The 24,162-nt window shown below is 50.0% G+C and overlaps 1 protein-coding gene and 1 non-coding gene across 2 annotated transcripts in view; one reads left to right on the top strand and one right to left on the bottom strand.

Moving 5' to 3' along the window:
- Positions 1–393: 393 nt before the first annotated feature.
- IGDCC3 (immunoglobulin superfamily DCC subclass member 3) overlaps positions 394–24,162 on the bottom strand; it is a 38,961-nt gene continuing 15,192 nt past the window's right edge. Inside the window, exons 4-15 of the mRNA XM_011363464.2 lie at positions 7,610–7,754; positions 7,116–7,246; positions 6,538–6,675; positions 5,057–5,215; positions 3,738–3,903; positions 3,223–3,470; positions 2,855–3,019; positions 2,382–2,573; positions 2,133–2,237; positions 1,534–1,672; positions 1,161–1,377; positions 394–871 (exon numbers count right to left, since the gene is read on the bottom strand). Coding sequence (XP_011361766.1) covers positions 665–871; positions 1,161–1,377; positions 1,534–1,672; positions 2,133–2,237; positions 2,382–2,573; positions 2,855–3,019; positions 3,223–3,470; positions 3,738–3,903; positions 5,057–5,215; positions 6,538–6,675; positions 7,116–7,246; positions 7,610–7,754 — 2,012 coding nt within the window. The 3' untranslated portion in view covers positions 394–664. The remainder of the gene's footprint in view (positions 872–1,160; positions 1,378–1,533; positions 1,673–2,132; positions 2,238–2,381; positions 2,574–2,854; positions 3,020–3,222; positions 3,471–3,737; positions 3,904–5,056; positions 5,216–6,537; positions 6,676–7,115; positions 7,247–7,609; positions 7,755–24,162) is intronic.
- Positions 13,209–13,327, top strand: LOC111742031. The gene has a single exon (XR_002781160.1). It is a non-coding gene; the product is annotated as a 5S ribosomal RNA (ribosomal RNA).

Raw genomic sequence — 24,162 nt, 5'->3', positions numbered from 1 at the left:
AGACAGTTTCTTTCACACTTGGAAACGGGGAAGTGGTTTTTTTTTGTTTTTGTTTTTGTTTTTGTTTTTTTTTTTTAAAAAAACCTCTGGACAACAATGTGGGGAGAGGAAGGGGTGCCCATAAAGGGACTTGAGGTAGGAGTGCATTTGGGGTTCTATGGGGGAAGGGGGCTGAGGCCAGAGCCCACTCCCCCAAGGACATTCATTCCGGCTGAGGTAGGTGCTGAAAACCAAAACAGCAAAAATCCATCCTGAGAAAACAAGGTCAGTGGAGGGTGACCGTGCCAGGGGCCCAGCCACAGCAGGGGCATATTTTTGGAATCTAACTCACCTTCCTCTCTCTTCTCTTTCTCTCTCTCTCTTTTTTTTTTTTTTTTTTTCATTTTTAGTGTTTTTTTTTTTTTTTTTAAAGGAAAACATTAGTTCAGTTCCAAGTCATGTGGGTACCAAGCAGAGGTAAGGGGGCATTAGCCTAAAAGAGGGACTCCTGCAGGGACCCCTCCAGGTCCTTGGGCGGGGGGGTTCCCTGACAAGGCTACTTTAGGTCTTGACAACCTGAGGGGCAGTCAGGAGAGAAATCCATCTGCATCCCACATGACAGGAGAAATCTTGCCTTTGACCTGAGAATGGGGGATTCCCCCGTCCAGAGCCTGCCAGACACTGGCTACTGGGCAGCTGGTTCTGTGGAAGGCTGAGTAGCCTGTCCTTCACTGAGATGGCCAGGGCCTACGTCCTGGGGTGGCAGGGCAGCTGCGGGGCTTGCGCAGGGAGCCTTGGCCTCCAACGTCCTCTCCTCCAGAAGACCGAACCCCTGAAGTGGCAGCATGGAGAGCTGGGTCTCCTCACACAGGGTCGGGGCCGCAGGATTCTGCTGGGGATGGGCCAGTCATACAGGCATCAGCATGAGGGCCAGAGGCCCACAAGTCCCCCAACCAGGGGGTCAGGCTCTGGACACGATCCTACTCAGGCCTTAGGGTCTCCAGGCCTCCCTGACTCAGAGGCACAGAGAAATACACTGGCCATGTTTTGTGTCTGGAGAAAACCTGGAGCCTGACAAAGGCTGATGACCAAGGTTTGTGGCCAAGGTGAAGGGAGGGCAGGATTGGAAGGTGGTCAGAGCCTGAAGGAGGAGGTTTGCTCAAGGTAGGGGCACTCACCACGGGTCTGGGGTTAGGTCTGGGGTCTGGCTGGCCCACTGCCCCGGCCGGAGGGAACAGCTGCTCCAGTTCCTTCATGTCCACATGTTTCTCATCTCGGCCTAGTTGGCTCCGCTCTCCCCGTCCGGCCCCATTCAGTGCCAGGACTCCAGGGTCCCTCTGGCCCCGGGGTCCCTGAGGAGGGGACAGTTGGTTTTCTACATCCTTACATAAGAGGACCCTAAGGGGTGAGCCAAGAGTTCGGGGGAGAGACGTGGGAGTGAGAACCAAAGGATAGAGACAGTGAACCCGAACGGTCCGCTCCCCCGCGCGCCTCCTTCTTTAGGCCTTCCTACCCCATGTCGGTGCAGCCACGTCTCCCTGGCCCAGCACCCACCTGCGCCTTTGGCCAAACAGGAGGAAGAGGACACAGAAGATGATGCAGGTGACTCCAATGTGGATGCCAATGACAATGCCTGTGGTGGACGTCTGGTTGGTGGCTTCCTCCTTCCGGCAGTCACACGGTGGGCTCAGGGCTGGGAGGGAGGCAGGTTGGGAGCTGTGGCTCTCCTGGTCTGAAGCACCCAAGCTCTGGGGGTTCCTTATCCCTCAGCTACTCCCAGCTTCAAGTCCACAGACCCCTTGCGCTTGCCTAAGAGACTCCAGCTCAAACTTTTTTGTTTTGTACTAGTTATTGAGCAATATGTGCCAGCTACTGGGAATAACACTGTACATCCTCAATGCAGCTCTACAAAGTGAGTATTATTGTCTCTCTTTTATAGAGGAGAAAACTGGGGCTCAGAGAGATTAAGTAGCTTTGCCAAGGGCACACAGCTAGAATGTTGCACAACCAAACTTCAAACTCAAATCTAAGCCTATGTTATCACTCTTCCACCCTCCTACTTTCCCTGGGTACCTGTGCCCCTCTTCCCTCAGCCCCTGGCCTCCTTTCCTGAGTGCCAGTCTTTAGCCCCACACCTCATCCACAACCCTCACCTGTCCTCTCAGATGCTCCCCTCAAAGACACAAAGCGAGCCGTGGCATTGCCATCCCCATGCTGGTTGTAGGCAAGTAACTTCACCTCGTACACTGCAGTGGGGTCTGGGGGAAAGGCAGGGCCGCTAAGTGACCACTCAGCCCCCACTGGGTGGCTCTGTCCCAGCAGGGAAATAGAGGTGACCACCTCTTGGCCTCAGGCATCGTACCCCTGCCCAGCTCCCCCAGCAGGGACTGTGTCCGCCTCACCGAGCTGGCTGAGGTTGTAGGAAGAGACAGTTCCAGGGAGCAGGATGGGGCCGGTGAAGGAGGTCTTGCTTGCTGGGCGGTAAAACAGCTTGAAACCGCCCTCATGCTGGGCCAGCCGGGGCCAGGGCTCCCATAGCAGCTGCAGGGTGGAGCTGCCCAGCACCCGAACTGACAACAGGGGTGGGGCAGGGGCTGAGGGCACAGGAGGCCAAGACGTGAGGGCTTTTTCCACCTTCTCCCTGTGACCCAGACCCTCAAGAGCCTCACAGCTCTCTGGCCTCTGACCCTAGCTTACTCAAACAGCACCTTTACATGAATTAGAAAAGGACACACCTTCCTCCAGGTAGACCCAGGCCCCACTCAGCCTCAGGGCCAAACATCCCCGTGCAGCAACAACCTGAACAAGTGTGCATGATGATTCTGCTCTAATACCCTGAGTGTCTGTGGTTTTGTACTCCACACCCAGGCCTCACCTTCGCCTAGGGTGCTGGCCAGCGTGGGAACAGAGGCTGAACTGGCCCCCCGTGGTGTATAGGCCTTGATGTAGAAGCTGTAGGCAGTGGAGGGCTCCAGGTCGCTCACCAGGTGTTGGAAGGTGCTCTTGCTGACTGCTTCCTGATACTCCAGCTCGGGTGGGTCTGGGGAGGCAAAGGGTAGGGCAGGGGAGTGTAAGGGGAACAAGGGAGTCCTCTGGGCACTGGTGAAATGAGGGCAGCCAGGGTGCAGGGGAGAGAAAGAATGGAAGGTGCTGGGTCAGGACATGCAGGATTGAAAGAGACAAGAAACCGTGAATAAGAGGAAGGGGTGCAGAGCCAGCCTTGCCCACTTGGCCCCTACGCACCAGCAGCCTTCCTGATGTGCAGGACATAGCCAATGATCTCCTTAGTGTTGACCAGGGGCTCATTCCAGGACACGCGGACCTCAGTGGACGATACAGAGACTGCCTGCACATTGAGGGGGGGCCCAGGCAGCCCCTCAGCCCACAGCACAGTCAGCCTGGCACTGGCCTGTGAGGAGCCAGCACTGTTCTCGGCCACACATTGGTAGATGGCCTCATCTTCAGGGCCGATTCCAGAAATGGTCAGCGTGCTGCAGGGGGAGGGAGAGTCTCAGGTCCCCTTCTCCTCCCAGAGTACCCCTGTAGGTTCACCAAGTCTCCCCATTTGAGAGATGAAGACATTGAACTCCTCTAGAAAACAAATGACTCCTCTGAGGTCTCCCAGCAGGTTAGTGGCAGACCTGAGACTCGAACTCAAGTCTCCAGACCTCAACTTAGTGTTCTTTCCTAGAGAGAGGTGCACAGCCTGCCCAGGCCACTCACTGCAGGCCCAACCCCAGCACACACCACACACTTGCCTGTTGTTATTCTTGAGCCTGACATGGCCTCCTGGCCCCAGCACCTGTCCATTCTTCAACCACGTGACGTGAGGAGGTGGCTCACCCTGGGCTTGGCAGGTGAACATGGCTGTGGTCCCAGCTGGCCTGGAAATGGACTGGGGGTGCTGGACAAACTCTGCAGGGGCTGGGTGGGGAGCACAGAAAAGCATGAAGAGCAGTAAGGGTCAGGTGGAGAGGGATGAGACAGCTGTGAGTGAAGAGATGAGGAAAGGGGAAGAGGGGGTGGGATGGAGGTCTGCTAAGGACAGGGTGGGTCCCCAACACACACACCTGGAAAAATCCTCCAGGTGTGGCCGGGGGCTCCAGGAGATGAGGGCAGGCCCCACCTCTATCCACCCCAGAGGCAGACCCAAGAGAGGACTCCATTTTAATGACTCTTTAAAAGACTGACATTTGTATCCGAAAGCAATCAAGCTGAGCTCCCTGTTCAGGAAATTGTTAAATAAATAAATGTGCTAATAGGTTTGGCTGCACCTCGAAGGCGGTAATGACTGCGAGATGGATGAGGCCTCAGTGCCAGCCCCCCTCGCCCCTACATTCAGTTCTGCTCTCCTCCAATCCCAGGCCTCAAGTTTCCATTAACACCCGAGAAATGAAATGCTCCATCACTTTCATTTGGACAGATTAACAGCACATGGAATGCTAAACACACAGGCATTTAAGTCTCTAATACCCCTCTCTCCCATGCTTTCCCCGGCTCTCCATGAGGCCACAGCCACGGCAAACTGGAGACGGTAAATTCAAGCCCAGTCCATGGGGACAGTTGAGCCCCAGGGCAGGAGGATGGATAGAAGGACCAAGTCAGCTGCAGAGGCCTTGCAAACTGTGGGAGTGGAGGCCACCTCCCTTGGTGAGGCGGGAGCTGGGGTGTGAGTGTGAAAATGACAAACACGCTGAGAGCGAGCAGGCAGGTGTGAGCGTGAAAGTGCCGCACGTGTGAATGAAAACAGCACGCAGCGCAAGGGACACATGTGAGAGACACGGGGTGGGAAACCCGCTGAGATCACGAAGTAGAAATGACTGGAGAAGTCATGCTGGCACCTGGGAGGGGTACACAGGGGCTCATGACCAAGAATGTCCTCCCATTCCCGAGGCAGAGAAGAGAGCTGCCCGTTTGGCCTGGCCTGGGGACCTGGGGAGGGGCAATTATAGGAAACTGGGTGAGTCTAGGGTCCTGGGCCTGGGGTAAGGATGTTGATGAGGCAAGGAACAGGGCAGAAGGAGGCGGCTGTGGGGAAGCCCCTCCCCCTCCTCTCCCGGGGGTGGGAGGTACGCACCTTGCACCACCAGCCGGCCCTGGGCTGTTCTTCTCACCCTGGTGCCAGGCCTATTGGCTGCACAGACATAGACACCCGAGTGCTGGACGGTCACGTCTGAGATGATGAGGTTCCCCGTGCCCAGCACCTGGATGCCCTCCACCCCAATGGGGCGCCCATCTGGGAGAGAAGGAGAGAGGCCGTGAGGGAGGGTCAGGAAGATGGGTGTGGAAGAAGGGGAAATTGTGAATGTTCCAGAGTGTCTGCCGATCCACCAGTCCTCCGGGGGTCCCAATCTCTGACTCAACGCCTTTCCTCCCAAGCATCGCATCAGCACGGTGGAGGTGATGTGGGCAGAACTGAAAACACTCCTCTAGCAGTAGCGACCCGGGTCCTAATTCCAGCATTGTCACTGACTCACTGGTGACCTCCAAGGTTCTCTCAGTTTCTCAATCAGAAAAGTAAGGGTTTTGAATTAAATGGATTTTCACAGTGTGGTTTGTCTCAAAAAAAGTTTTACAGTCAAATATCCATTCCACTCCTGGACTGTCACAATGTCCATTAACATAAAGGCTCTGAGAAGTCCTGCAGCAAAAGGACTTGGTTGACTGTTTTCTAAAGTTGTTAGACCACCAGGTCATTCTTTCCCCAGGCAGATAGTGCTTTGGGGAATGTTGGACCAGATGGTCTTTGCAGTGCCTCTGGGCCCCTCCTAATGGTGTGGAGGCTCTTTTCTGCCTCTCCCAGGGACCGTGCCCTCCCCCACCCCACCCCTACCCCCACCAGGATCACATTAGCACAGTCAGAATGCAAGGAGACAGCTCCCCATTCAGTCCCTGAAGTGGTGAAATCTACTCCATTATCTGGCCTGCTGCCCCCTCCTTCCCTGATCACTCAGCTGCCACAATGTGATGCAGTCTCCTTGTGAATGCCCACCCCACTTCATCCCTCCAGACTCTCCTTCCCCCAGTGACCTTTCTGCTCAGACAATGTGGACCCATCTGCACCCTTTCATTTCTCTCCTTCAGCTGCCTAGGGATTTAGGCCAGGGATTTAGGGGGCCAGACTAGAGACTGGGGGGCCCGCAGTAAGGGTGTGATAACTGGTTGAGATTTTGAGGCATCTAGGATTACATAGCTGGGGTGTCTGGCCAGGGTGTAGAGGGCAGAGATGGGTGGGAAGGAAAAGGGACGGGGTGCTGAAAGCTGCAGAGGGGTTCTGGAGGGTGATGGAAGCAAGGAGGAGGGGCTTGCTCAGGACTGGACAAGGTAACCCAGGGAGCTAAGCCAGCAGCACAGGGAGGAGGGAGAATGCAGCGGGCAGGCGGACCTCCCTGGTACTGCCAAGGAGAGGAAACGTAACCCCTCCCCAGACCTTGCAGAGACCAGACCCCCATGGAGAACAAACAGGATTCAAAGTGCCCCTAGAGCTGGGTGATGAGACAGGCCCTCCCAGGAGGTGGGACAGGGTGGGAGAGGCTGGAGCTTTGGGATGAGGCTCACCCAGGCGGCTCCAGGACACAATGGGGCGAGGGTTGCCCGTGGCGACACACTCCAGCACTGCGGTCTGGTGCACAGTCAGGGTAAGGTTCTCAGGCCCCACGAGGATCACTGGCTCCCTGTAGGCCCCAGAGCCTGAGCCTGGGAGGAAGATGCCATGTTTCTTCACTTCAGCTGGGACCCTTCCTACCTGCTCACCCCACCCATAACCCAGGACATAGGGGGCATAAAATAAACGCGAGCCCAAAAAACAGGTCCTGTGGGCAGAGAGGAGATGCCAGGGGCCTCAGGATGTTGCTCCCACCCATCCCTCAGCTCCTGGACCTGCAGGGCCTCTAGCAACGAGAGAGCCCCCAGGATAAGCAAAGGCTGGGCTTCCCCAGGTAGAACTGAGCCAGGGAGCAGGCCTTGGAGTCCTTCTGAACCTTCACCTGGAGCACAGAGCTTTAGGCTTAGAAGATGCTCTGCATACCCTTGACTGACAAGTCTCCAGGGGCCAGCTGAAAGGGGATTTATTTGAGGGTGGGGAGAAGTCAGGAGGCTTGCTGGAGGAAGAACTAGGCAGGAAAAAGGACACTCACCCGACACAGTGAGCCTGGCCCCGTGGCTGACACGGACGCTGGCAATGTTTGAGGCCACGCAATGGAAGATGCCACTGTCCTCAGCCCGAAGTCCTGTTATCTGCAGGACCCCCTTGGGCAGCAATGTGTACCTGTTGTGAGGGGGGTACACAGCTGACCAGCAGCACTGGTACCATCAGCCACAGGGACACCGAGCATCACACACAGCCTGTCTCCCAGGCACTGTCCCAATGTGACTGTCATCATCAGAGACACACACTGGGACTCTCAAAGGTGGACACACTCACAATTCCAGCCTTGACAACAATCATACACAGTCCTTTTCACAGACACATCCATGAGCATCAAATCTGGGTCCAGCAAGCCACGGGGTCAGTCAGTGTCAACACAGCTGCTGAAAGCCCACCCTGGAGGCTGAAGGAGGTCCTTCTTTAAGGCCCAGGTCCCAGGCCCACCTCCTCATCTTCCCTCCAGCTTTCCCACATGTGACTCACCTCTCATTGTCTGTGTCAATGGGGACTCTGTTCTTCTCCCATGTGATCAGGGGTTTGGGAAGCCCATGGATTTGGCACTGGAAGCGGGCCACGCCACCCTCCTCGCCCACGGTGGCCTGGGGATGCACATGGAAGTCGGACATGGCTGGCGAAAAAAAGGGAGATGCGAGTAGGTGAGGAACACTGCTGAGGTGCAGAGGGGAGGTTGTGTGTGTGTCTGTTGGGGGGGTGGTCATCACAGACCAGTGTCCTAGAACCCTGGAGCTTACCCCACCAAGCAGCAGTGGTTTTTCTGGATCTGGTAGATACAAGGCATCAGCTTGGAGAGACATCTACACTTACCCTGCCTTCCACTCTGGGAAACATCCCCCCCGAAGGGAGTGGTACAGGCTGGGCTGGGACACTTAGAGAAAGGTCTAGACAAATTTTGGGGTGACAAACCTCTAACGAGGAAATCTCGGGCTGCCGACCCTCAAAGGCCAGTCAGAGAAAGTCCTGCTCCTGAGTCCACCTGACTACTTCTTCTACTGTTTTCCAAATTATTTTTATAAACTTCCCCATGGCAAGGCCTAAGTATTACACTGCATGTTTTACAGAATGGGAAACTGAGGCCTAGAGAGAGGATGCAGTCAGTCCAGTGTTGCCCAGCAGGAACACCTGTCATTAGACGCTAGTTACCAGCGCCCAGTGGTATTGGTATTCTTTGCCTTTCCTTCTCACCCCCCACCCCCAGTTCTTCTGCAGCTTTTGGATGCACCCCAAGGGGGTGGTATAATATCCATCCAAGGTGACAAGCCTCTCAGAAGTCTGTCAGACCTACCAATCTACATTTCAATGCGTCATAAATATTCAGGGGACCCCTCCCCACCTTTTGGGAATCTGAACTAACTGCTTGAAGTCTGGTCTGCAGAGGCCTGTGTAGAGGGGCTGTGGTGCATGCCCCCCACCCATTTTAGGCTGGTTAAGTGTTCCTGCTCACCTTCATTCCCACCCATCCCCAAACCCCACCCTGCAAAGCTCAGGGAAGGGGCCCCTCCCACTCAGGTTCCTAGCTTCAGCACCGGGGCTGCTATTTCATTAAAATCCACTTTGCTTCAAGTGCGGGAAGGCGGCTCACCATCTGTCCAGGCAGTAAGCCCCTCCCCTCCAGCACTCCATCAACTGGGACAGTCGTCCCCTCCCAGAAGGATACCCGCTCCCACAGCAGCAGGGGCACTGGAGCTGGTCCTGGCTCCTGCTCCCAGCTCCCTGGTGTGGGTGGGCACACCCTGTCTCAGGCCCCCTCAATCCGCTGGCTTGTCCTAGACTCCAGGCAGCCTCGAAAGGCTGAGTCTTTGTGCCCTTCTTCCCAGAGCCTCTGGGGGATGACTCTTTTGTGGCTCATTCTCCATCTCATTTGCATGTGGTTCATTAAATATAAACATGCATAAAAATCCCCCGCCCTGCCTCCTCCTCTTCTGGGGCCTCCTGGGAGCACGGCTGATAGGGTGTATGTGCCTCTTTGCACACGAGTGTGGGTCTGTGTTTGCCCAGAAGACACGGCTGTCCCTGCATATATGATATGAATGTCCACTACTGGGTGTGAACGTGGGCTTGTATCTCTCGGCTCCTGTGGCTGGTGTGTGATTCTGGAACCGTGTAATTAATCACACGTTTCCCCATGTAGGTATAGCCCTAACAAACAGTATTTCTGGGCCTTCGGAGCAGCAGGTGGCAGGAGGTGGCAGCAAGTGCCCCAGCTGGAGTCCCCACCAGGCTTGTGGGAGGATTCCCCAGGGAGTACCATGAGGTCAGCCTGCCCTGTCTCAGACCAAAGGCTATATTTGGCCAAGGGCCTGCAGATCAGCCCAGGGGGTTGGGGGATGGGGCTGAGGCATGGCCTCCAGGTCTCTCTGCCCCTCAACCTCCAGTTAGGAAGGACTGGAAGAGAGCCTGGGGAGTAGAGAAGGCACCCAGGCTCTTGGGTTGGCTGTCTGTGACCCGGCCCTGCCCATTTAGAAGCTGGGAAGCTGCCTGCCCCCTCCTCACTCCAGCTGGAGAGGAGCTCAAAGCGCCCCAGGGACTTAGGGCGGGGACTAATGGCTCTGCTGACTACAGATGCCTCCTCATTAAGGAACCAATCCTTTTGTGTTTCTAGCCCCCATTCTTGGCTCCCTGGAGGAGCCTAGAGCTAGGAACTGGCCTGAGCAGAGATACAAGGGAAAGGGCTGCTTCTTTAAAAGTGCACTGGGGATGGAGAAAGTAGGGCCTTTCTTTTTTGGTTCTTTTTTTTCCCCCAAACTTGACCATTGCCGGCGGCTTGGGTTGCTTTTGTTGTTGGGGGGGATTTTCCTTTTGGGTTCTTTTTTCCGGACCCGTTTTGTTCTTCACACATGTCACAGCAGGACTCCCAAGGGTCCCCTGGTGCCCCTTGGATACAACTGTGACCTCTCCCTGCTCAGAACTCCACTTTCCCTTCCATCAGAGCAACAGCACCTTTCTAACAGCTTACTTAATTGCAGTTCTGCCAAACATTTCATTTGAAGAGAAGCTATGCCTTTAAAAGTACTTAAAATTACTCATCTAAAGCCATCCCCTTCATATTATGAAGGGGAAACTAAGGCCCAGGGCCAGTTGGTGGCTCTCCACACCTCGAATCAGAAGTCCCATGCCCCAGGCCCTCTGTGGAGGTGCCTCTTAGTTCTCCAGCAAGATTTTCACTCTCCAAGGGCAGGTAACTCCAGAGTGGACTGCAGGTTGGATTGGTATCTTCTCACTGGTTGAGTTGGTGCCATGTTACAAATTGCAAGGATTATTAAGAACCCCAGAGATGGTTCCTCAATCCTACCCCTCTGAGCCTCTGTGTACCCCAGTTGGCCACAGAGGTGTGATCCAGAGGAGATGGTTGCAATAGGAGGTGTGGTCCTCTTTATCAGAAGTTCCTTCTTCCCTCCTCTTCCTCACACATCTGTCTAGCCTTGCATATCCCTTAAATGTCCAGGAGATTGCCATGAGAGCCTGGGCAGGCCGTGTCAGAGTGCCAGGCCCCTTATCTGTAAATGAAGAGGTAAATAGGTTTTGTCAGGGCCCTTCCAGCTCTGACTCCAGCCACCTTCATAAACAGGCCCTTATCCATATTCAGTTTAGTTGGTGTCACTTGGATTATTTCACTCACTCCTAGTTCACAGGTAACAGCAATTTTTCTCTAAGAAGTCAGGAGATAAAGTTTCTCGGTGCCACTTAGGCCTTCTCCAATCTCTCAGGGTGGGACATGTTTGGACTACAAATCTGTTTTTGCCCTGGCTTTGCTAGCAGGGCACTGACACAGGGGAAGCTGTGTTTCAGCGTGCCTCTCTGGGGAGACGGTCCTTGGACAAGCATGGGTATGTGAGGCTGAGGGCCAGACCTCTGATCACCCTGAGCCCTGAACAAGTCATCCTGGATGCCACTGTGTGGTTGATAACGGTGTACGCAGGTTACAGACGCTATTTGTGGCCAGTTTTTGTAGTATGTGTTTGCGGTTGGTGGACATGGAGGTGGTGCTGTGGTTTGTGGCTCTTGATCCTTTATACTCCTGCTGACACTTGGGTGAGGTAGGCAAAGTTTGGGGTCCCTCACTTCAAGCTGGGGGATAAGAGGGAGTAATTGGCAGTGGTTGGGAGGCCCTTCCAGTGTGAGGGTCAGAGAGAGCAACACGGTGGACAAAGGCCTGCTTTGGTGGCAGTTGTGGAGAAAGGAAGAAGAAAGCACCTTTGTCCCCAAGCAATCTGGGAACAAATCTCCCAGTCCCTCCCTGCCTCAGTCATGGGTATAGCTAGGCCATAGGGAAGGACAAGGGCAGAGAGTGAGCCCAGCAATCCACTGGCCTGGAAGGGAGCAGAAACAGGAAGGAAATGATTCCTGGACATTCCTATAAATCACCCCAAGGGGAGGGGTCTCCTGAGAGCCAGATCTAGAGTAGCTCAGGGAGGGGAGGGGAAGCTTTCCTCCTGGTCCAGGACCTCTGGCAAGGTCAGGCCTGGATCTGATTAGACAGGCTCCAGGGGGACGCCGGGGGGCAGCGAACGGTCAAGACAGAGTGCTGGGAAAAAAGCTGGCAGCCTCCCCTAAGCTCAGCCTCCAACCCTTCGGGTACTGCCAGACTCCTGTCCGGTGTGTGATGACAAAACAATCAGTGGGTATGTTGGGGTGGAGAGTTCAAAACAGCCTTTGCGAACGCTGGTGGCACCAGGGGTCTGAGGCACCCACTACCTCTACTCACATAGCTGGGTCAAGAAAAACAACCATGAACTACAGACTCTTCCAAAGGCCATCAAGGCTAGTTCCCTCCTTGTATCTATCCCTGCCAACGACCAGAGACACATAGCCTCCTGGTCCCTTTTCAGGCTGCTCCGATGATTGTAATGTTTTTCCTTACACTAGAGACATGCCTGAATCCCATACGCTTCTACCCAATGCCCCCAACTTTCTCCCCTTGAGTCACATTTTCCAATACAGTAGCCAGCTATTACGCACTTGAAATGTGGCCAGGCCAAACTGAGGTAGGCTTAAGTGTAAAATACATACCGGATTTCAAAGGCTTAGTATTAAAAAAAAAAAAAGACAGTAAACATTAGGCAAAAGTGAATCAAAACCATAACAAGATGTTACCTCACATCCATTAAGATGGCTGGCTACTATCAAAAAAACAAAAAACAAAAAAAAGAAAACAAAAAATAACAAAAGATAACAAGTGTCGGCAAGCATGTGGATAAATTGGAAGGAATTCTTGTACACTGTTGGTGGGAATGTAAAATGGTGTAGCCACTTTGGAAAATGGAATGGCGGTCCTCAAAAAAAACCCCAAAAAACCATTATCACATAATCCAGCAATTCCATTTCTGAGTATATATCCAAAAGAATTAAAAGCAGGGTCTCAAAGAGATATGTGTACACCCATATTCATATAAAAATTATTCACATTAGCTAAAGCATGGAAGCAACACAAGTTGCAGTGAATGAATGGATAAACAAAATGTGGTGTATACAGACCATGGAATACTATTCAGCCTTAAGAAAGATGGAAATTCTGGCACAAGCTACAACATGGATGAACTCTGAGGACATTACACTAAGTGAAATAAACCAGTCACAAAAAGACAAATACTGTATGATTCAACTTATATGAGGTAACTAAGTAGACAAATTCATAGAAACAGAAAGTAGAATGATGGTTGCTAGGGGCTGAGAAAGAAATAGGAAGTTATTTAATTGTTCTAGAGATAGATGGTGGTGATGGTTTGTTTGCACAATAATATGAATGTACTTAATGCCACTGAACTTAAAAATGGTTAAGATAGTAAATTTTATATTATCTGTATTTAACTAGAATAAAAAAATTGGAAAAAATACTATGTAATTGATAACAATTTTAAAATATTGATTACAAGTTGCAATGATAATATTTAAAATTTTAAAGATAGTGCAAAAGTGTAAAAATATTAATAATCTAAAAATAATGATTAAATGTTGGAATGATAATATTTTGGCTATATTAAGTAAAATAAAATTTATTATTAAAATTAACTTCATGTTTAAAAAAATTTTTTTTATAAATGTGACTACAAAAAATTTTAAATCAGTCTACAGCCATACCACCCTGAACGTGCCTGATCTCGTCTGATCTCGGAAGCTAAGCAGGGTCGGGCCCGGTTAGTACTTGGATGGGAGACCACCTAGGAATACCAGGTGCTGTAGGCATTAAAAAAATTTTTTTTAAATCACCTGTGGTGGCTCACATTGTTTCTACTGAACAGTACTGCTGTAGAAGACACAAACAACTTTGTTCTTTACCAAAGAGCCCTTCAAATACTTGAGGTCTGGGTTGTTCCCTGAGAAACATCTTCTGAGGTAAAATACCCTTAAATCTTTTAGCCACTTGTGATGTGAAATGATGTTCAGATACCTTGAGCCTGGAGACACTCCTCTAGCCAATCTCTGTGCGGGCAAGGCACCCTTACAATGTGGCATATAGAAATAGCCAGAGCTCTTTGGGGATGAGCCCACAGGACATTATATCACCAGAGAACTATGAGCAGATTTCAGCCATCGGCTATGGTGAGAACCTCTAGTAGTAGGCAGTAGCCACATGTGGCCATTTAAATTAAAATTAAATAAAAATTTTAAATTCAGTTTCTATGACTCATTAAGCACACTTCAAGTGCTCAATAGCCACAAGTGGCTACTGGCTACATTATGGGACAGGACCAACAGCATATTTCCATCATCATAGGAAATTTTATTAGACAGTGCTGGTACAGACCTAAGGCAAGACCCCAGACTCCCAGCTGCTTTCTCTCTTGCTGCCCCACCAGAAAACCCCCTTTTCTTTTCCATCTTCTTGACTAACCTAGCCGTGCTCCTGCTGGCTCCCTCCCCTCTTGGCCATATGGACTCAGAGACCTCGGACAGGACTTATATTTGATCACATCTTAGTAAGGCAAGATTTCTGCTCCTAGTGGGGAAATACTTGCTAAGAGCTTTTTGAGATGGGGGTACAGTGAAAAGTTTAATAGCACAGGCTCTGGAATCATATAGAATTGAGTTCAAAACTCAACATCTTCGCTATCGGCTATGTGACCTTGGGCAAGTTCCTCTCTCAGAACCTCACTTTATAAAATAGGGACGATAATAGCTCATGTTTCCAGAGCTGCAACATTAGAGGGATTCGATGAGATATATTTGTAAAGTGTTCAGCACGGTCCTTCATAAATAGAAAATACTTGCTAGCTATTGTTGAGGGAAAATTGTAGGCTCTTGACTTAAAAGGGAGATGAGAAGTTACTCAGGGCATGGCTGGCGGTTGGGGGAAGAAGGGATGGCAGCTATCTTCCTATCGAAAGGCTAAGGCTAAGGCTCACAGAGTTAGTGGTAGAGGCTCAAACTCCCTGAAGATGTGAGTAAAGTCAGACTTTGTAAGAGAGGGTCAATAGGCTGAGGGGGAGGGCAGTTGGGTATAAACCAGAGCTTGGCTTCTTCTATCTCATTTCTGCCTGGGGGCTTCACAGAGGCCCCAATAGACAAGCTGTCAGTTGGAAGAGGCCATTGGGTAATTGAGGCCTTGATTTCTCTAGTAAAATGTTTATGAAGCCCATAAACTCATGCCTTTATTGGCCAGGCTCATTCCAGGGGATGGATGTGGCTCTCTGAGGTGTAGTTAAAGCACCTGCTGAACTTAAGGCACCCGATGGCTACTCAGGCCTCCACCCATACCCACCAGGCAGAGCCACCAGCGGAGTGCAATGGCTGGGGTAGAGTGGCCCCCGGCGGGCAAGGAGGCCAGCCAAGGCCCACCTCGCATGATCTTTAAACTCCTCAAAGCACTTGTAAATGTCCTATCTCTAAAGTCTACGGGAAGGAGAGAGGTAAAGGCAGAGAGCCCTGAGTTCTGGGGAGGCTGGTGACTTGCCTACAGTCTCCAGTGGGGTATTAGTCTTGTTATTAGGGTCCTCTGGTCCAGGCTCACCCTCCTCAACACTCTGTCCCTGTCTCTCAATTATCTGCATCCTCACCTTGCCTTGACATTGGCTCTATAAGGGAAGAATCCCCATACTGACAGGCTGTAGTCATTTGGGAGAGGGAAAGTGTGAACTTAAAAGACCTGCATTTATTTTCCTGGGCTTCCAAAGGGTAGTCTCAGAGCTGAAGTAAGGTTCTGAATCCAGAGTATGTTTTGAGGAGGAGGGGAGGGATGTGTGTAGGGTTTGGGTGTTGGATAAATGTAGATGGACGGTATCTAGTACTTACAATCAGCCCCAAAGGACTGTGATGGCTCTGAGGCCCTGCTCAGCTTCGATGGGGGTGATTGATTTACTTGGGCCTTTGCCTGGTGACCCTGCTCTGAGAAGCCTCTGGATCCCTTTGTCTGCCTCCTCAGCCTCCTCAAGCCCCTCACCCGCTGCCTCTGGCCCCTGAACCCCAGCCCCTCCCTGCCACCCTCCCATTCCACCACCAGCTCACCACTCCCCTGGCCCCAATTCTAACACAAAAGGCAACTTTGTCTTTCAAGTCAGCAGTCATAAATCCACGTCTCCTCCCTCCCTCCTGAGGAGCCACCTCTGACAAATGGGGGCCCGGATGGGGGAGAGGTGGGAGACTGTGGGGGGCTGGCTTCGGTTTGGGAAAATCCCTATATCCAGCTGTTGGCCCGCTATAGGACTGGTGAACATCGAACTCTTATGGCCTGATCTTTGATTCCAGTGGACTGTAAGGCTCAAAGCATGGCTGCAGGGAAGGAAATATGGGGCTCTCTGCAACCCCTAAGCTGGGCTTTTACAACTCAAGGAGAATAAAACCTCTCAACGCCCTACTTTTAATTACTTAGCCCATAATTCGGAAGCTCCAGATCTTCCTCCAGATCAAGCCATGAGTTCCTCTCCCCTGTACCCTCCAGCCTTCAGTGGAGGGCATGCAGTGTGCCTGGACATAGGCGTGAGTGCCTGCCTTAAGTGAAAGACTGGATATGACACTGGGTGGGTGTGCCCCATTGCTCTTATACATTCTGGGAAGGGGAAAGGGAGACAACCGCATCTACCTACCCCACTGCTAGGTTTGCAAAAGCAGTCTCAATTTCAAATATTGTGTCCTGTTTACATCCCACATATCAGGCAAAGACTCAGAGGATGTGTCCTGTTTTTTGGTTTGGGAAATATAGTCACCTGTCTTATTTACATAGACTCACTGGGCCGAAGCTAAGAATTCATTCGACAGATAATTACTGGCTGCTACTGTGTCACAGAGGCTGTTCTGGCACCCCAGGAGCAAACTTCCTTCATCACACAGGCCCTGTCCTTAGACGTTTCCACCCGAGCTCCTACGACATGTCAGAAGGATGAAAGCACCAGGGCCAGCATCTTAGGTCCTATCACAGTAACAGGGCCCTGAAAAACAGCCCTGCAGAAGCTGCTGATAGTCAAAGGTTAGATATCCCTTAATCGGTATAATTCTGAGAAGTACGGATTACTTGCCCTTCTGAAGCTCAGAGAGGTTAAGTAACTTGCCCAAGGTCACACAGCCAGTTAATGGTGTTAAGGCAGGCATTTGAACTTAGGAGTCCCCTGACTCCAAATCCAGTGTTTTTTCCCTGCACCACATTTGCCCTGGGGAGTGAGGGAGACACACATTCAAATGCTGCTCAAACAGCATCGATGATACCTAAGGACATTCATACTGAAAAACAGAGGTACACAATATCCTAGACCCTTATAAGTACCATGCCTACTCACATTCAGATACCCATGATACAGCCAGTTTCGCTTTAATTGAACACTCCCAGGATTTGGGGTGGATTTCACAGAGTATAACTAATGCAGATATGTACCACGAGAAGGTGGTGTTACCACCCTACTAATGGCCACTGGGCAGTTTCCTAAATTCAATTGACACAGGTCAATAAACAACCAAGGCGTTTATCCCAGGGTAGCTCTTCCCTGAGCACTTCCAACATAGCAATCCAGGAAGTCTGAGCTGCAGGGCTACTCCTGTTGCCTGCTGAGGCCTTAAAAATAGAAGAGCAATTGATTTTCTTGGTTTTGGGAAATGCTAGTGGCTTCCATGGGGTGAGTTGGAAGGAAGGGGAGGTGGAATTGCTAAAGGGAGAGGTAGCCAGCGAGACTGATTTAATCCTTTTAATAACTGGATTTGTGACCTTTTTAAAATTTATTTTTATTGTTTTAATTGAGGGATAATTGGCATACATTATATTAGTTTCAGATGTACAACATAATGATTTGATACTTGTATATAATGTGAAATAATCACCGCAAATATCTAGTTAACATCCATCACCATACAGTTACCGAATTGTTTTTTCTTGTGACGAGAACTTTTAAGATTTATTCTCTTAGCAACTTTCAAATATGCAATACAGTATTAACTATAGTCACTGTGCCGTACATCACATCCCCATGATTTATTTATTTTATAACTGGAAGTTTGTACCTTTTAATCCCTTTCACCCATTTCACCCACCACCTATCCCCTGCCTCTGGCAACCACTAATCTGTTCTTTGTATCTGTAAGTTTTTTTTTTAATTCCACATGTAAGTGAACAGTATTTGTCTTTCTCTGTCTGACTTATTTCACTTAGCATAAGACTCTTGAGGTGATTAATGTTGTTGCAAATCTAGATGTGTGATTTTGATAAATCCAAAGCCCCATTCTTGGCCTCTGTTTCTTCCTCTGCAAAATACAGGAGTCGAGTTAGACAAATTGCAAAGTCTCATCCAGCTACAGCCTTTGAGGCACATCTGCTTGCAAGCGCCAGTCGAGGGTGCAGAGTTAGGCTGGGAGTCAACTTGGGAATCACTCTCTGCCTTAGACTTGACAATGTCCAGGCCCAGCAGAGCCCCTCTCCACAGACTGCATGTCTCCACCCATGTCAGGGTCACCAATCTTCCTTATGTAAACCTGCCCACGCCTACAACATCCTTAACTTCCGTCGTTGTTCTGGTCAGGACACCGGATCTCCCTCACCTCCCGGAAGGGCATCTGGTTAGAAGGCCCAGGCTGGAGCTATTAAGTAAATTGCTTTCACATGACCATGAGGTCTACTCAACAAAAACAGATACTTCCCCAAAATTTCCAGAGCCATATATTAGAGACTATTATAGTAGGGGTTAGGTAGTGGAGAAGGGGCCAGGGATCATGCCTGGCTCTATCACAGACTCCCTATGTGAGAAAACCAACCTTGGTTTTCTCATCTGTAAAATGGGAGTTGGCAGGATAGACAGGATAATCTCTAAGGTCCATACCAATATTAAGATTCTAGGATAACACTGGGTAAAGTAGTCCCTCTACATCCATGAAAGCACCTTCTCCTAGTCTCAACCTTTGATCCAATGCTGCATTTACATCTCATGGCTCCACAAGATCTCCAGTGGCTCAACACTGAACCACAGTAGATTAAGGCCTGTAGGTTCTCCGCCCCAACAACACTCCAGAATAAGATTTATTTGTTTGGGGGAAGAAAGAGGTCTACGTTCCATGGGAGGATCCTGGAGTTTCAAGGGGTTGCTAACTGGTCACTGAATCCTGGTCTACCCCTTTCCATACCATCCCCTTAGCTTAGGCTCTTATCAACCTCCAGTGTTTCTGTAACAGCTTCCCTCTTCCGGCCTTCCCATTTCTAGTCCTTTCTCCCCCCTTTCTAAATCCATAATTATCTTCTTGAATATCCAATATGATTATCGAACATCTTCGGTGGTTCTCTATTGCCTCGAATTAAGATACTTTCCTTAAGATGGCTTTCAAGGTCTTCGTTATTAGGTCCTGTTTCATCTATCCAGCCTCAAATGCCAGCTAATTCTGTCTTCATGTGATTTGTACTCTGACCAGGTGAGACAAGTTTGCCTTCCCTGGACATATCATAGATGTTCATACATATATTTCTTCTGCTATCTTCTCTGCCTGAAACTTGTTTGCTTCTTTCTCTAGGAGCACCCCCATCCTCCACATTCCCCAAAGAAGGCAGAATTAATTCCTGCCTCAAATGTGTCACCTTGTGCCTCTCTCCTAGCCCTTACTAGACTATATCAGAGTAGTTGTTCACGCACCAATTCTCCTTACTAGCCTATGAGTCCCTTACCGGCAGAGAACAGTCTAATTTACCTTTCTACCCTCCAGCACCTAGAACAAATAAATAATAAAGTAAATAATAAACCTTCATAAACTGTTTCCTGAATGCCGACTTTAAGGGTCATATAGTCTCAGGGGGATCATTCCCCATCATCTTCCACCCAAGTCCCCACCCTGACATGATTCAGTGTTTATCCTTGGGTAAGTTATTTCCTCACCTGAGTTTCAACTTCAATGGAAATGAAAAAGTTGGACTAGACCCCCATTCACAAACTTGGCTGTGTATCATAATAACCTAGGGTGTCGGGTAGCAATGCAGATTTCTGGACTCTACTGCCAGAGCTTCAGATCCCTGGGTCTGGTGTGGTGCTCAGGAATCTGTATTTCTATTAAAGCTCAAGGTGGGGTCTCAAACGCATAGCCAGAATTGGGAACCCCTGGTCTGGCGGGTTCTTGAAAATCCTAATTTTCCCTATGGCTCCAGTATTCAACAAGGGCAAATTTTCGGCCCAGGCCCCCAAGCCTTGCTGGAGGCTGGCTGGTCTAGGCAGTCTGACTCCAATGCCAGGAAGCTCAGAGTGGGCAGCAGGGCGGGTGGAGGAGTATGTGGGAGCCCAGCCCCCGCAGAGCCCCAGTTCAGGCATTCGGATGGCGGGCGGGGTCAGAGCCCTGAGCCTGAGGCCCTGAGAGCCGCTCACTCGGCGGCAGGAGTAAGTGGGACCATCTGCTCCGCTCCTCCGAGGTCAGCGCTTTGTGTCAAGCTCCCATCCCCCTCGCCCCTCCCCCTCCTTCCCCTCTTTGCCCTTTGACTCCCGGGACTCAAAAGAAAAAAGTACTTGAGGTCCTGATGAAAGTGGGGGTGTGATGGAGGCGACAACGGCCGCCGGGGCTTGGGGCCGAGCAGCCCAGGGAGAGCAGAGAGCGCGGCGGCGGCCGGGCCGGGGAGGACCGGCGGGTCCCATCCGCAGCGGCCCAGGGCCGAGCCGGAGGGGCGGCTCCCGGGGGAGGCAGCGCCGGTTCCCACAGCCGGCCGGGCCCGCCGGGCCCCTTTGAAGTGGCCGCAGCTGCACACCCCGGCCCGCGGCTAATCCCCGCCGACGCGGGCGTCCTCGCCCCCCCGCATAGCAATAGTGTCCGCGCTGAATGGCGCTGGCTAATTACCTCGCTCGCACCGCCGCGGGTGAATGAGAGAATCCGGCATTGTGCACGGCGAATGGAGAAAATAAGACAGCCATTGTCCTCACACGCCAAACGAGGGTTTGATGTCGGTGGGGCGAGCGAGGCACCATTTCCCGCCACCCCCTCCCCCAGCTGTGCAAATTCCCCAGCTGGGCCGACCTAGCGGACACAGCTGCCACCTGGGGAAACTGAGGAAGCAGTTCCTGTCTCTTTAAGTGGAAGACAGGCAGGCGGACACGGAACTGTCCGGGGGCTCCCCTCTCACCCCACCAATGGTTTCCTCACAGAGCCTTCTCCACCAGCAGATTCTCATGAACACCTACTGTGGTCGCCCAGTTCTGTCCTTTGCTCAGAAAAATGCACGGCCCTGCATTCGACGGCTTAATTAGATTTCATTGGGGAGGAATGAAACAATTGGTAGAGTTGGGAATTTATATACCTAAGTGCCCAACTGTGTGCCACCAACTGAAAGGGCTGGAGAAGTTCAAAGGTGGCTGGGAGAGATGTGAGCATGGAAGGCAGGAGAGAAAGACTCTGAAAAGAAGAAGGAAGATAAGGAACTGTGGGAAGTCGAGACTGAGGAAGAGACCAGAGTACTCAGAGAGGAAGAGGACAATGGCTGGAAAGGGGAGGTCCAAGTTATGTAACGCCCAAAGCACTGAGGCCACTGTTTTGATCCAAGGAAGGGGCCCAATAAGAGTGATGGGCTGATATGTAAGATTAGAGTTCTAACCATGTGTCTGTGGAAACTGATTCATTATCAGAAACAGGACTAGCCTGAGGCACTTCACTTTTTTTTTTTCCGTGTATAAGAATATGAAATGGCTCAGCTTAGAAATCAGAACTAAAGGAAACCCCAGTGCAGATGGACAAGCTGACTGACGATCACACTATTTATGCATTCAACAGATTCTTTGTGCTACATCAAACTGCCTTCTCTTAAGGTTTTTTTGGGGGGTCGGGGGGGGCGGTGAAGGAGGTTACATCCTTCAAGATCTGGAAGAGTCTTATTTTTCTATCCCTCAGAGTACTTAGCTCACAGGCACCTAGGTAGGTACACAATAGTTGTTCTTGGAGATTTATGGATTTGAGAACTGACCTGCTTTAACATCCCTCATTTTCACATATCATTTTCCTGGAAGCACGTACTTTCTAATCTCTTCTGATGGGCTCTTAGACTATTTCTGCCTAAAGAATGTCATACATATGTTCCAATGTTCTACCGGGCTTATCAAATGATAAAAAGGTCTGATCTGTTGCTCAGATCACCAGTAGCCTTAAGTTAGTACCACACATTTGATGCACATCACAGAGCTCTTTGCCAGGTGGCAATCTCTTCTAATGCGCATGTCCTCAAAACTAGATTATAATCCTTTTGTGGACGGCCCATAGCCAAACTCTTAAATAGGACCATCCATCTATCCATTTATTTGAGAATAAAATTAAAGAACAGACACCAATGTTGAGACTGAACAAACAGCAGCCAAAACTGTTCTGATCAACCAACTACATTTAACATTACCAAGCACTTAGTTATAACAGTGGTACATGAAAAGCATGCTTTTAAAGGAGAGAAAAATATAAGTATGGCTCTTTTTTTTTTTTTGACCCAATCCTGAATCAACCTGGTCATAATCTCAGATGTGACTCATAATGTTTTTCTTTATAATTATCTTAAATCTTCATCTTAGCTTAATATTTCTTCTGCCTAAGGCTCTAGAACCTTAAATCCGCTTGGCATCACAGGGCTTGCTGCTGATAAATTACTCCTCTGCTTAGACCAATCTGCCTAGTTAATTGATCTGCTTAGTTAGTTGGTTTAGAGAACTCCAAAACAAAACAAAACAAAACAAAACAAAACAAAACGATAAAGCAGAGCTGCTGTGAATGGAGGAGATGTGGGAGGCCTGGAGCCCCACCAATCTGGCCTCCCTCTTTCCCCCCATCTCCAGTCTCTGAGCCCCCACCACAGACCCAAGTACTCTAAGGAATGATGCTAAAAGTCCCGTTCTAAAGGGAAAAAAAACAATTATTTAAAGAAACAACAGCTAGTAAACAGATCAAAGTTTATTCTAATGCTATATAAGCCGCTAGCTTCATTTCATAAAACTAAAATGACCACTCAAACAAGAACTACAAACATAATTATTACTTTATATTACTATATGTGTGCCTTTAAGGTTTGCCCAGATTTCAGCAAGAGTGCCTGAATGTCTAATTCCAGATAAATTATACTTTGGAAAATGATCCACTTTTCAAAAAGCAAGAGGAGCCTCCAGGCCCAAATTAGAGATGCAATACTTTTAACTGAAAAAGTACTTTCGAAGGAAGCCTAATTCCACCCCCCACCCCCAGTTTTCTCTAAACCCAGGACCATAAGTAACTTTAAAAATAATGCTCTATGGGTGAGTATGATGATAGGAAGATAATGAATATAATAATGAGTGTTTTTTTCTCCCCTATCCTTTCCTACGGCAACCTGCATTCATAGAATGCTCCATTATCACAGGTATTACTTCTCAAGATAATAGGAAGCTGGCATGTACATGTAGGACTAGTCCTTCCAAAGAGGCATGAGAAGCTGGAGGGCACCGGGATGCTTCTTAGCATGGAACTCGGCCTGTTAGCTCCTTGGGGGATGAGGCCAGTGCTCTGGCATCCTAGGACTTTCTCCAGTTTGCCTGGGAAGGTGTCCCACCCTGCAATAACTGAATACCAGTAGCCCCTTCTCCTGGGGTGGCAAGACTGAGGTCTGAAGTCATAAGGCCAAACCCTTCCTACTCAACACTAAGTTGTGGCACCTTCGGCTCAGTCTAATCCCTCTCCTCCCCCAGGTGGCCAGCAATGGGAACCTGGAAGAAGGGTGTTTCAAGGGAACAGAATAGGGAGATAGGGGTGCCTTTAAAGACCAGAAGAGGCAGGATAGGAAATGTAGGACACAGATGCAGACATGGCCGCTCTCAGCTCCTGACATAGAGACTCAGGAGCCTGGGAGAATGGCTGAGGTGAAACCACCCCTTAGGCCCTGGGGGAGTGATATCTGACTCAGTTTTATCAGCCTTCCCCCCAAACCCAGGCTGTTGAGCTCCAGAAGGTAAGTGACCCATACCAGGCACCAACTCCAGGCCAAGCGGAAGGCTAAGAGCTAAGGATGCAGAGGAGCTAGCCTCTCCCCTCAAGGAGTAGGCAGACCAGTGGAAGGGACAAGTTGTATACTCACTATCCCAGAATAGACTGTGTCTTCTGATTCTGCCCACCCCAAAAAAGCAAAGCTGGGCACACAGCCCAATGCATCTTTCCCGAATTGATGTAATAAAAGCTATATTGCTTTATTTCAGAAAAGCCTTGATCCTATCAATGTCATACTTGGCAGCTTGCTCGTAATGATCTTGATTTTGTTAGTCTGATGGAAAAATGACTGATTTGAGAAGTAAAATCAGAAACACAGGAGGGCAGGATATCAAACAGGCTTAATCCTGAGACTCATTCTATATAATATCATTATCAGTAATCTGACAAAATGGAAGGAAGAATATTCTAATGCAATCTGCGAGTGGGTCTAAATCAAACAGGGCTTCTCTAAGGTACTAGAGGGTTGGCATACAATTTTAAGAGACCTCAAAAAATCAGGATGAAGGAAATTATAGCAGAAAGAGGGTGACATTCAAGATACGCCAGGATGTAAGAGGCAAACCAAAAATAATCCAAAAAGGGGGTGAAGATGGCAGAAAAAGATACAAGAATTGTTTATCACAAGCCAAATACTGGGTTTCAATTCCCAA

The sequence above is a fragment of the Pteropus vampyrus genome, unplaced genomic scaffold (genome assembly GCF_000151845.1).
Source record: "Pteropus vampyrus isolate Shadow unplaced genomic scaffold, Pvam_2.0 Scaffold85, whole genome shotgun sequence".
In the NCBI taxonomy this organism is placed as follows: domain Eukaryota; kingdom Metazoa; phylum Chordata; class Mammalia; order Chiroptera; family Pteropodidae; genus Pteropus; species Pteropus vampyrus.
Note: the sequence above shows the minus strand (reverse complement) of the source record. Positions and strands in the feature narration are given on the sequence as shown.